General features: G+C 35.9%; 1 protein-coding gene across 7 annotated transcripts in view; it reads left to right on the forward strand.

Annotated features, from left to right (window-relative positions):
• Nucleotides 1–12,270, forward strand: part of CSNK1G3 (casein kinase 1 gamma 3) — a 113,023-nt gene extending 100,753 nt beyond the window's left edge. For all 7 annotated transcript variants that reach the window (XM_019635385.1, XM_019635388.1, XM_019635387.1 and 4 more), the window contains one exon: nucleotides 6,114–12,270. In XM_019635385.1, coding sequence (XP_019490930.1) covers nucleotides 6,114–6,168 — 55 coding nt within the window. In that variant the 3' untranslated portion in view covers nucleotides 6,169–12,270. The remainder of the gene's footprint in view (nucleotides 1–6,113) is intronic.
• Nucleotides 12,271–13,969: the final 1,699 nt, after the last annotated feature.

Here is a 13,969-nt window from a genome sequence, read left to right on the forward strand (position 1 = left end):
CTACGCCATTGCCGGCAACTCACGGCAGCCCAGCTCCAGGTTGATCTGTTGTTCAGCATCTTAGCTGTAGAGGGCAGTGTCACTGGCCTTCATATGTGGGATCCGAACCGGGGCCCTCTGGCATCCCAAGCCAGTTCTTAACCATCGCGCCACTCGGCCGGCCCCTGGTTACCACTATTTTTAAAAAGCTTCTAAGCTGATTCTAAGAAGCAGCCAGGATTGAGAATCATCGGTCTAATGCAAGGTGTTATAGTATTAACACCATAGGATACAATGTTATTGGAGTTCAGAGACAGGAGTAGTCACTTCTAGCTGGGAAGATCAGAGAAGTCTTCACGGGTAAGGATCCATGTGTACTGATTGGCACAGATGAGTATGATTTGTTCAAGGAGATGGGTAGGATTGAGCAACATTGTGGAGCAAGGAAAGAGTGGGACAAGTTTGAGGAGTAACCCACTGGGCATACAGTGTGTGAATACATTAACGGGATTTGGGACAGGTTAAGTGTCCAATCACAAAGGGCCTTAGTACCCAGGTAAAAAAACAAAACTGGACATTATCTTTCTTGGCACAAGAAAGCAAGCTGTGGATTTAAAGCCAAGAAATGGTAATATCAGATTGAACCTTAGGAAAATTAATTTGGCAACAGTTTTGAGGCTTATATCACTTCCTGGGGTTCATCAGATTGCTGGAAATCTCCCTCCCTCCCTCCCTCTCTCTCTCCTTCTCTCCTTCCCTCACTTCCTCCCTTCCTTCCTGCCTCCTTCCATCCCATTAGACTGCCTGGAAAGGAAGCCTAATGGAGAATGAGACTGAGAGGAGAGTGGAAATAGTTGTAAACAAATTTTAAGAGCTGTGTTGACTTAGTGAAAAAGGCAATGTAGAACCATTGCTGAGATTTAAGAGGAAAAGGGCAGGACTATAGTTATGACGGGGGAAGTTTGGATGGCAGATGGGAGAGCAGGAGACCTGAACTGGGAAGCCAATTAAAAAAAAGTCTCTTACTGGTGGAAGCAAGAAGTTCCAATCTAAGCCATCATGAGAGGATGGAAACATTTTGAGTCATTTCAGACTTGAGGGACTAATTGCATGTGGATGGAGAGGAAGAAATTGAAGATGAGGATGGATCTGCAGGTTCCTAGTTAGAGTAGTTATGTGGATGGTCTTGCTCTCTGATTTAAACTCTTCTTGCTTAACTAAACAGTTCCTAATTTTAAAAATCAAGAGATCCAGAGATATGAAATTAGATCTCAGGTATAAAGTTTATGGGGAAAAATCCTTTGTCAGAGAATTAAAGATTAGATGTTGTAAAAGGTATTTTTGGTGTACTCATCCACCCCGATGAGGAGAGGCTAGGCTCTGCAGTCCTGAGTGGGTAGGGTCTGGCAAGTTATCAGCAGTCTGTCAGCTACAGGATGAGCCAGTGCGTCATTGTAGAAGGGACAGATAGGAGCTTCAGATCCAGACAGAGAAAAATGTTTCAGATTTTAGGTAGAAGTGTGAGAAGGAAGTATATGACGTAGCCCCAGGAAAGCAAGCCAAGTTCTAGCCGAGGAAAAAGGCATCGGTAAAGAGGAAATGGTGGTGCCATGTCCGTAGCAAATCCTTGGCCCTTAACAGTATGTTTTCTACCTAGTTTAGGACTTAGATCTGTTATGGTTTCTTGTTTCCTTACCTCAACAATATTTAAGCAACAACCTTAGAATTCATCTGAAGCAGGACTTACCGTTTATTCCCGAAGGATTTGAGAACAGAGATGGGACTTTAAAGCTTTTAGGCTAGCTACCAAATGATTATGTCAGAGGCATGAAACTGACTTGAGAGAACATACTGGTTTACTGGAACCACATAAGGAATAATCAAGAAAGAGCCAAGGAAAAGAGAAGCATTGACAAGAACATGATTTAAATGTCTGGCAAGATTAATCAGTTTCCCCAAGGTAGTTGTCAGTAGTCTAAATCTGAAGAGACCTCAAATGAGTTATGAACTAATGTATAGGAAAATGTAGCCACTGAGCAGCAAGGACAGAAAATACACTTAAAAATGGATGTAAAGATGTGAATACTTTTCTAAGACTAGATAATTGAATTTATTGATAAAAATAATTTGCTCACATCATCCCTGAGAACTTCTGTATATGCTAATTTCTAGAATATTTGCTTTTATATGCAGTTATTATTACCAATAACTTCTTTTTATCCCGTTTTAACTGTACCAAGTGTTAAAATTACGTTGTCTCCTTTTACTCATTTGCCTGCACTCGTATAAATTGGTTGCATGGTGTCCTCGCAGCATCTCCAATATTCAGCTCGTAGCGCCCGGGCCAAGGCCTCTTTGGAAAAGGGGACGCGCGAGGGGGGACCTGACAGCTACATCTAGGAGCAGTCCTTCTTAGAGATTCAGACTCCTTTAAGAATATGGTGCAAACCATTTTTCTCCCCAGAAAAACATCCACAGGCACTAAAATCTGTATTTAAAGAGAGTTCACTAAGGTATGTGGCGCGTGGGAAGAACCCTAGCGTTAGAACGTGCTTTAGACACTTGACTATTCTTCTCCAGGAGTTAGTTGCATTTATGGGGCAAATCATTTATTCAATTACATTGAGTAACAACTTTGTGCCCTTTTGTGAAATGTGTCTGTAAGCGAGGTCTTATGAAGCTTACATTCTGTGTGTAGGCAGATAATATGTAAATAAATAAAGTAAATTTAGATCAGTACTAAGTACTGAGAGGAAAATAAAAGTCATGTGACAGTGGTTGTATGAGAGCAGCATTTTAGATTGAGTGCTCAGAGACAGGAGACAGTTGAGATGATACCTAACTTCTTAATCATTAAGATGATATATCATATGTTTGGATAATGACTTTTAAGAAATCAGCCACAAAGTTCAATATCAGTTTTCTTCTTGATTTCTGGAAGTATATCATCTTGAGAACATGTCTGTTGTGTTTGGATGCATTCATGTCACATGATGCAATGCTGCCCTCTTGTGGTAATCAGTTTAATAGCATGCCAGCTTAATTGCAAATCGGCTTCAAGGGTGTACTGTATGTAGTGGGATTTATTTCTGAAAAATAGATGTGTTCTTTAGATTGCTTTTGAATTTACAAGTCCTGTTCACTTACAGTCTATTTGAAAATCTTATTTAGTCTCAAATTCTTGGAGTAGTTTTCTGTGTTCATTAATTCTTAAACAATTGGAAAGGTTACCTAAGAAATGGGAAGAATTCAACTCTCAGAACTGAAAGCAGATTAATGGTATTGGAAAAATAAAGCAAGAAGGTGAATTGCTAATACAAGTGTGGAAAATCTGGGACTTGAACTTGTTACTTAAAATATGTATTACATTAAATTTCCCATTCCAAAAGCCATATATATCTATATATATCTGTGTGTATATATATATATATATATATATATATATATATACACACACACAGATATATATAGATATATAAATAAATAAAATCTTAAAACAATTTTTCATTAGATACATTTTAAAAGAATGTGTTTTGGAATTTTAAAGACAAATAACAGTATTTAGGAACAGTGAACATTATTAATAGACTTTATTATAATAATAATAAATTTCCATTGAAATATGACCATATTCTTCAGTTTAATATCCTAAGTATTTGGTCTGTTTCTTCTAAATACCAGTATTTAATGCTTTCTTTTTTACACTATGGACATTTTCTGACTCTTTTCTAAGTCTGTAATTGAAAGGTTCTTTTTGGAATAATGGTTTTTCATCTCTTAGTAATTTGATTTGAATATTTTTTGTTTTGCTTTTTCTTTTAGAAAGTTTATATAACAGATTTGAGAAGGTATTAAGTAGCTGACAGTTACAAATAAATTTGACTTATTTTTCTAAGTCCAGGAAATCTGTTGTGCCTAGATCCTTTTACAGTGGTAGCTCTTTTCAAGGCCCTTGATATGGTAATTTATTCTGTTCTTTCTGGTAGTCATCTCAGTAAAAGTAAAATTCATAAAGATTGATAACTGCACGTATTTCTAGTTGAATATCAGGCGATACATACAATTTTGAATTATTCACATATCATTGTCTACTCATTATGTGCTGCTTGAGTGCAATTAAAAAATGCAGTTGTGTAATTTGGTTTTTTTTTAAAGATTTTTATTGGGGAATTGGGGGGATGGGAACAGTGCTGGGGAATTGGGGGAAGGGGAACAGACAAGTTGCTGTCCTTTTGTTCTGTTCTTCAGTCTAGTTGTGGAGGATGTTGCTTCACTGGCCCAAGTTGGCACCATCATTGCTCTCTTCCCGGGTGAGGCAGATCAGTCGCCAGCTTCTGGACGGCCGCTCACTGCGGCTGCTGGCAGCTCACGCTGGCTGCTGGCTACACATGGTTGCTCATGGCAACCCACTGCCACAGGGGCTGCAGCCTACGCTATCGCCGGCAACTCACAGCAGCCCAGTTCCAGGTTGAGCTGTTGTTCAGCATCTTAGCTGTGGAGGGCAGTGTCACTGGCCCTCATATGTGGGATCTGAACCGGTGCCCTCTGGAGTCCCAAGCCAGTTCTTAACCATTGCGCCATTTGGCCGGCCTGTGTAATTTGGTTTTGAATGCCCCATAGTGGTTTCATAATCATGGCATAAATCACAATAAACGGTCTGAAATTATTTTTGACTAAAGGTAATGTGGGTGGAGAGATTTTGTAATTTAACTAGACAGTGTGGATTTCTATTTACATTTTTTTCACTAAAACACATAAAAGGTATTTAAGAAGTATTTCATCTTCCATAATCGTTTGCTAGATGGAACACTTAAAGCTACATGGCCTCTATTATGCTTAGCTTGAAAATGTTGAGTTAATATCCTTTTATGAAGGTGGGCTGGTAAGAATTATAGGAACATCTTTATAAGGTCACATTATGCATATGCTTTGAATTGGCAGCATTTTGTTGATGGAATCACCATGTATATAATTACGCCTTGCTTTTATTACAAAACATGATTTACACATTTGCACACACACACACGCGCGCACACACACACACACACGCACTGGACTTCAGTGGGGAAACATATGGAGCCCTTCTATATGTGGTGCCAGTCATGTTGATATTCTAATAGACTGACTTTCTTTTAAGTGTGGAAGGGGGAAAAAAGCCAGACCACCTGTATTTGAAGGAATGCCAGACTTTCAGAAAAAAAAAAATATATGTATTATTTTGTTGGTTCCTGATCAGTGATTCTCATTCTCATGAACTTTCAGTTTGTACCAGCCTCAGCTTTGATATACATGTGTTACATGTGTTTCATCTCATGACGAGGAGAATTTACTGCGAGAAAAACTAATTCAGGGATCATCTGTAGATTTTTCTACCTAGGAATAAAAGTACAATATTTTCTTCATAGACTACAAAACTGAATCCGTTTCCAAATACAGAACTTAAAATCACCTTGATTATGGTATTTTAAATGTTAAGTATAATTTCTACCTAAAGTAAAATAACTTACGATGAGCTTGAACCTTCTTTAGCCCTTCAAGAATTACAAAGTGCCAATCTTGACATTCTTATTCTATTTAAGGTATTTTCTCTCTTCTAGTTCGTAAATATGATGGAAAATGTCTGCTGAAGAGTACATTTGGGATTTCTTTTTATTTTTGCAATCTAAATTCTTAGTGAAAATAAAATTTCCAATATTAGGATCATTATTGCTTTCCTAACAATGGCTTCAACAATCATATATAAATAATCAGAAAGAAACAGAGAGAATGCATAAGATGAACTTTATAAAAGCAAGCCCACAGCCAGAGACGAATGAGTATCCAAAATAAAATGTGGTGGGTCAGTTAAGAATCAGAACCCCATAGCTTCTCAGTTACTCTTGGTGCAAAGTTTAATGGCTCCTTTTAATGTCGCTTAGAATGTCTTGCTATTCCTAAAAGGCACATGGATGAAACAATAGTTTATAACTCTGCCGTAGTTTCACTAATATTTATGCTTCATTGGCATGTTCACTGTTTATCTTGCACTAGCTCGTTGCTTTTTATGACCATTTAAATTAGTATGGTAGAGTCAGCCTTACTTTGTGACATTTTAATACTTTTATAATAAAATAAGTGTTTCCTTCCATCCGTAGGTGCTGCTGTTTTTTCAAACGAAGGAAAAGGAAAACCATACAGCGCCACAAATGACTCTGGACACAGACAGATCATGGGGAGTTACTTATGTGTTCATCTGCTGTCTTGTGACTAAAATCATCTCTGTAGTGACCACATGTATTTTCAAGGACTCACTCTTAGAAAAATGTCGTACTTTCATACTTCATTTTGTGGTTGTCTTACGTTCATTTTTTTTCTAATTTAACTTTTATGGAAGCTTTAAAGTTTTGTCAAAACATGAGTGCTTTGCCCATCAGTGAATGGAATGGACCAATGAGGTAGTATTGATGAAAACAGTTCTATAGAACATTTTTCAGAAGCTCTCCTCTTGTTGTAGAAAGCAGTACAGTATCTTAAATGTCAGCCAGTCACATACCTACCCTGGTTTTTTATAACAAATGTAAGAGCATAATCAAATAGGAATTTTCTCCCCAATGGATAACGCAACAGAGAAAACAGAGTTGCCCAAATATTTGAAAGCAGTTATTCCTTAAGAAGTTCATTTTTGGCATGACGTCTGAATTGATATCAGTATTACTGATGGTACTGCTATTCATGAGTCCTAGTAACATTCTTTCTGTGAAATCATGGTACAGTCACTGCCAGAGGTACTGAGGAAAAAGCTCTGTGGGTTCGGCAGATGGTAGTGGTGAAATGAATCACAAGTAACGTGGTTAATTTGAGCTCTGCTTTTGTTGCACCACTGTGTGAAGTACAGTGTTGGCTGAAGTAGCAAAAGCGCTTATTTTAAAGTGCAAAATATTTGTCTAATGTAACTTCATGCTTCCAGATAATAATGTATGTTAGACAGCAAGACATGAATACTTTGAGAAATGAGATATGTTGGAGTTTTTTTTTTTTAAATACACTAAGGAGAAGAAATAAATGTGAATCTCATTGCAGTGTAGAAGGTTGAAGTCCAAGGAGATCCCACTGAAACCCACTGCTGACTGATTACATTCTCCCTTAAGCAGGAAACTTAGGATGTGCCATGCAGTGGTGTCTGTTTATTAATTATTTGCTCTTTGATTAAAAAAAAAAAACAGATTCCCAGCAATAAAAACTGGGTCACTTTATTGCCCTCTGCGCACATTAGTCTTCTTGTATTCGACTTTGCTGGTTCTCTGGAATATTCCTACATTTTAGCATAATTTTGATTATTGAAAACTATTTTGGAGAGGATGGGTCAGGTGCTTTGCCTCCATAGTCTTTTGAAGTGCCTGCATATGAACAAAGTAATGGTTCTGTGAAAAAGGAAACGCATTCCACTTTTCAAGTATCCTTTGTTTTAAGCCATAAAGACACAGGTGTACTTTTGTCACATTCTTCCAGCCAGAATTTTCAAGAAGAGTTCAAACAAAAAGACTGACTAGAAAGAGAATTATGTTGTTCCAAATCTCATATTCACCTTTCATTTATAAACTTGTTACTTACTCCTTCCACGCAGCCCTTCTTTGTCTTTAAGTGTGTGCCTTCCGGCATGCTTATTTATTTTTTTTTTTTGTCTCAAGGTAACATTTAAAATGTGTAATTAAAGTAAATAAATCTACATTTTTGACTTCATTATTGCATTTACAGGGATTTAATTGTACTTTGTAATTTATTTTTCTTACTAGTTAAAAGTTCAATGCATTGTTTTTGATGAATTAGGCACCGATATGAATACCACAAATCGGACAATGTTTAGCATTGTTGCTCTGAAACCTATGAATGATCTTTTTTAAGTTCTTGATTTTAAAGACCTACACTCAGCCTAGAAAACATTTGCTGTATAATTTGGTCAACAGTTTCCATCCTATCTATTAGTATACTGTCATGCTGTCTTAAACTACAGGAGTCACATACTAAGTTGTTATTTTTGTTTGCGTTGAGCAAGGTAGATGGATGTTTTGGCCATTATAATGTGAAACCACTTCTTTCTTTACAGTATTTGACCAAATCTGTGTGTCTATGATATTTGTAAATACATGCGATATCTGTATTTCTTATAAGCCTATTTAGTTTTATTCTCAGTAGGGTTTTTGGACTGTACAGTGTTTATATGATCTGAACTCCTTATACATAAGAAGGTGTGTATATTAATTCAATTATGGACTTAAAATATTTTAAAAGTATAAATACCCTTATTTGCTGCAAAGACCAGTGTGTAGACATTTGCTTTTTAGCAATATTTTTAAGTGCTCCATTTTAATGCCAAGGAATAAATCTTTTGGCAACACAAACTGGTCAATAATAGGTAATGCAGGTATGTTCAGGTTAAGCCAACAACGTTTTGCATTTTTATGCTTCTTTTCTGTCAACACTAATGAAGTCAACATTGCCTGAATGTCTGAATAATGAAACACATCCCTGTTTAAAAGTATGTAACTGAAAAAAGAAATAAAAAATAAAGGTAGTTTTTTTAAACTTGCTCTTTCCCCTTTCCTCTAATCATGGGTAAAATAATGCCACTCACTAATTTGAGATACATAGGAATCTTTAAAATTCAGTTCATTTAGTTTATATATGGGAGAAGCAGAGCAAGAGGAATATGCTTTTGTTTTTTGGTTTTGTTTTGTTGGAACCCCCTTGTGACGAGCACATACCAGGAAGTATCTAAGCTTTCCTTAATGAAAGTTAAAAAAATTTTTTTACACCTCTATGAACTACTTAATGGAGCAGTTAATTAAAATGAATGCTAATAAACCAAGGAAAATACACAGAACCATTTTATTCCTTTATAGGAATGAAGTCATACTATTAAGTTCACAGAAATGACATTACTAATCCAATTTTATGTGAATGACTTTATCACTGCAGATGGAGAACATGTATCTGTCACAGTATCTCAGTTTATCATTGTTTTGGGTACTTTAAGGGGTTTACAAAGTGGTATTAGTGGTGCTCTGTTTACTGAAAGATGCTACAGATAAGATAGGGCAAAGCAACACACATTAAGCACCAGCATTCAGAAACAGTGGAAAGATCTGGAGGTGAAACAACAATTAAAAGGCCCTGTCTAGAAAAACCTGATTTGAGATTGGGGTTCAATCTGAATGAATGTATTAGTCAGTACCCTTTGAATTGCACATGATAGAAACCTCTCTTGCCTGAAGCAGTAGCGTTGTACATTATCACGTTTAGAAAAGTCCGGTGGTAGAGCTGGCTTCCGACATATTTGGTCCTGATGCAAAGTCAGGAATCTGTTTCTGTATCTCTGTTTTGCTTTCTACCCTGCTGTTTTCATTATCAGGGAGATTTTTCATGTGTCATGGTAAAGTAGCCACCCAGCTTTAGACTTCTACCCTCTTAGTAACATCAGGCAAACCAAAGGGCAATTTCTCTTTAACAGTTCCAACAAAATCCTAAGACTGACATTTCTTTATTGGTTCACATGTCCACCCCTGAGCCAATTACTATAGCCAAGGGAATGTTGTTCTCCTATCTTCAGAAGACACATGGGCTGAGAAATAAAGTAGGAGGGTTACCCAAAAGGAAATGAGGGTATTGTTATCAGAAGAGTGAATGGATACTGCACAGGCAAAAGCAATAGATAACTGCTATCGTGATGAGAAAAAACAATACTCATAACTTAGAGACAAACCTAATTGTTTTAAATTAGAAAACATTATTATTGGGACTTTTATTCTGAATATATTATTAGAAATCACTTATAGTGACTGAGTACATTTGAAAAATGTTTTGGACTCAGGTAAAAATGAAGGTCATAAGTACCTTATTTGACATGCTTTTGTTTAGTTTTTAAGGTTTTTGTGACAATTGGATTAGTACAGTTAACTAATTTTTTACTAGAGTACAAGTAAATGGAATTCGAAGCTTTGCTGATGTTCAGGGTAACTAGTTCCTTGTCTGCCCAGCTCTAAGACAGACCCACATGTTACTTTCTTAGGAAGTTTACCTCATAGCACTACATGGATCATAACCAAGGAAAGGAATACATATAGAAAAATTTTCAGGTAATATTGCTGGGATATCAAAATGATTTTGTTAGAACAGTTGTTTTACAGGGATGTTTACCCTTCTGTGATTTTACTTAAATGGAAAAACACTCCTGTACTGCTCTAGAATTGGGGTTGGCAAATCCTTGTGGTAAAGTTTAGACTCTGAGCCAAGAGGCAAAATCGAGGTTTTTATATACTTGTTAATGAGAAAGAAAACAAATTTCCTGTAATTTTTTTAGTGATGAAATTCAAAATATGTATTAGCACTAACCTATAAGTTTTTTTGGAATACAGGTCTGCTAATGATAAAAATTGAATTATTTTGAGGGGATAGTATTTCACTTAGTTGAAGTTCAAAATTGATTGCAAATGTATGTCTGTTATGCCTACTTTGAGATGTTTTTATGCATTTCATCTTTGTAAATGTCCTCACGCAGATCGATACTAGTAAATATTATCATCAATCCTCAAGTGGATGATTTTAAGTGAGCATAGTAATAATTTGGAAGGTATTTATAGAATTTCATTAGATATTTACCTTTTGGCATATCCTGCAGATTAATCACTACCTATTGAAGGTTAGGTAGATGCTCCTCAGATTTTGAAATATGGAATTTCCTTTGCATTTGCATTGAGATCCAAAAGTACAGCTGGAATTGTAGTTGAGTTTGGAAAGTATATCCACTGCACATTTGTGAGGGAAAATGGGAATGCTCATTTTAACTTGAAAGCATGGGAAGTACATAAAGTAGCTTGACATTACTTGTGACTTAAACAGCATTAGTTGTCATTATAATAACTTCATTGCAATATAAATTTCACATATAAGTGCTGTTTTGCAATTTGAAGTTGAATTTATTAAGAAACATTATCAGCTCTACAACAAAAGCTAATTTCCAAAGCCATTCAGTTTTCATTAAAAATAGGTGAGGGTGATTCTCATTTAGAAAAATTTCAGTCTTGTTCCTGAGCTGAAAAAATTGCAATAAAACTTATCACTGCCATCAAACTGCTGTGTTGGGCTAGTCAGGATATTCAGTTTCTAGTTCTGACAAAACTTAATGAATGAGAAGGTGATGATGGTCAAGACCACAAGAGTGAATGAAATTCACCATCAACTTTACTAGTTCAATAACATGACAGATTCAAGTATCTTCCACAAACTACCTGCTGATGAATAATATAAAGTGTAAACATTGATTTAATTGTCTTACATTTTCACAAGTTTTGTAAATTTGCCCAGTAAATCTATTTTTGCTCCACACATTTTAATCATCAGTTATAACACAGTAGATTCCACTTCATTTTGCACTGACTGAATTGGTGTTCTCTCAGATTCTTTAAAAAGATGCTTTCTGTAGTCCTTCCATGGAGACTATTCACAGAGGCTAATTCTTGAGTCACTTTAAACTCAGCATTGACTTCTCTAGGAAACAACAACTGGGCAGTACAAGTAATGTCACCCTAAAAATAAAAGGCCTTTCAAACTGAGAGGCAACAAGCATTTGTTGAGATCAATAAGAATAGCTATTCGAGAATTACTAATTCATGCAGAAGCCCAAATAACGATTCCAATTAGGAGACGAAGGCAATGTATATTTATGAGAAAGGGAAAGGGAACAATTACATCAGTAGAAGGAAGGCATTTCTATTGGTGCAAATAACAGTGATATTAGTTCTAAACAATGTTTTCAATGAAATTTCAGTCCAGTAGTCAAAAGAACTACTGTTTTGTTATCTCTGTAGTTTTCTGGGACACAAGGTTGCTTAGGCCCAGCCCAAAGATTATTTCGCCATTTTAACATTCCAAAGATTTGAAGCATAAGACATACAAGGCAGTTCCTGTGGTATGGCAGCTCCAGCTTCATTTTAAAGTGGCTCCATTTATTTTGTTCTTTACATTTATATCTATCGACTCATCGAAAGCCACGGAAAACTACTTGAAATCCTTTGCCTTGTTTTTTAGTTGACCGACTATTAGTGTCTTCAAGTCTTCAAGTAATTGTCCTTACTAAAAAGCTAGTAGTCTTAAAAGTTTATTTTCGCTGCATACACTTTCTGACTGTTGCAACCAAATACAATTTAATTAACTTTCACTCACTGTCATAAATCTTTCTTTGACTAACTTGGAAACTTTGGTTGTACTCTTGTTCTCATATTTTTGTGTGTGAATAAATTCTATGATGAGATACTCTGTTAAGTTTTCTAATGCAGACTGTTGCTTTCGTATGAGTTGGGGATACTGCGATGATTGCTTAGGCTGGTAACGTCAAAATAAATTGTATTTTAGCACAGCTGTAGTGTCATTGCATAATAAACATGATACTTTGCCGTATAATTGTATAACAAAATAATCCATATTCCACTGTGGTTTAAAAGCGCAACACTCAAAGTTCATTTTTCTTTTTTTACAAGATTAGTATGCATTAGTAATAAAAAAATAAAATATTTGTATGGCAATATGTGTGATACTTGAAATGCTGTCGAATTATGACTGCATCACTGCAATTTGTAGTATGTTGCACAGCAGCGTAAAGCAGTGCGAGTGTCACATATGGTTTCTGTCACAGCTATTCAGCTCTGCCTTTGTAGCATGAAAGCAGCCATAGATACTATGTAAATGAATGAGCATGGCTGTGTTCCAATATAATCTTATTTATGGACAATGAAATTTGAATTTCATAATTTTTATGTGTCATGAAATAGTCTTGATTTTTTTTAACCATTTAAGTGTAAATAGCATTCTTAGCTCATCAGCCAGATAAAAACAGGAAATGGGCTAGATTTGACTTGTAGGCCATCGTTTGCCAACCTCTGTTCTAGACTACATTGGAAAGATTTCGCTGTTCAAGGTTAATTATTTTTTTTACTCGAATGATACTACTTCCCAAAAGATAACTTTTCTAAAATGAAGGACCGTTTTGCAATAGCATGAAGAATTATAATGTTAAAGGAAATACACTGTAGCACATACGGGAGTTAGAAATAAAGCAAATGAGTCTGGCTGTCATATGAACTTAGATGTTTAAGGGATGCATGGTCTTGGAAAGAGCATGAATTTAGGGATCACATTCTCAAATTCTTGTGAGAACTGTGGCAAGTTGTTTGACTTCTTAGCATCAGTTTCCCCTCGTCACATTGGAGATAAAGCCTTCTTGGCAGCATGGCTCTGAGGATGAGCAATAATATTTATAATGACTCTAAGTGCAAGATACCATTCCCATTACCTTCATGTTAAAGTACAGTTTAAAATTGATCAACACCTTGACTTCTCATGCAGAGTGTGTGCTTCTGTTTTTTGAGACAAGAATAAGGCCTGCTATTTATTAAACGTCTTAAATAGAAGCCATTGGTCCTATCTATTTAAAAATATTTGCATCCTAATTCTGTCACATTGCACAATTAGCTACGTAGCATCACTTAGTGACATTGATAAGTTCAAAATCATTAATTCTATACCCTTATTGATAAAAATGACTAACAGAGGAGAGCCAGGGCAAAAACCTGTGCAGACACTATAATACTAGTTTAAGGTCAATATCAATCTACTGAACCAATACCATGAGGTCAGAGTTTTAACGTATGATAATCCTTCTCCACCAGTCGGCTACCATTAGCTATTTACTACGGGCTTTGTTGTACTTCAGGTGAACCATTTAGTCCCTTTGTCCTGCCATTTTTATTATCCTGTCAAAAAAAAAAGAAAAAACTAGACTTAGTTTGATAGGACTTTGTTCTAGTGAACCCATGCTTACTCCTAAAGGTCACCATTTCTGTTTCTAATATTATAAATAGACTTTCAACAAATTCAGTCTGATCTTACTTGGAATCAACATTATTTTCCAATCTGCAGTTGTAGATTGGAAGACAGTCTGTAGACTTTTTTTTAAGTA

Source organism: Hipposideros armiger, unplaced genomic scaffold (assembly GCF_001890085.2).
Source record: "Hipposideros armiger isolate ML-2016 unplaced genomic scaffold, ASM189008v1 scaffold_21, whole genome shotgun sequence".
Lineage (NCBI taxonomy): Eukaryota > Metazoa > Chordata > Mammalia > Chiroptera > Hipposideridae > Hipposideros > Hipposideros armiger.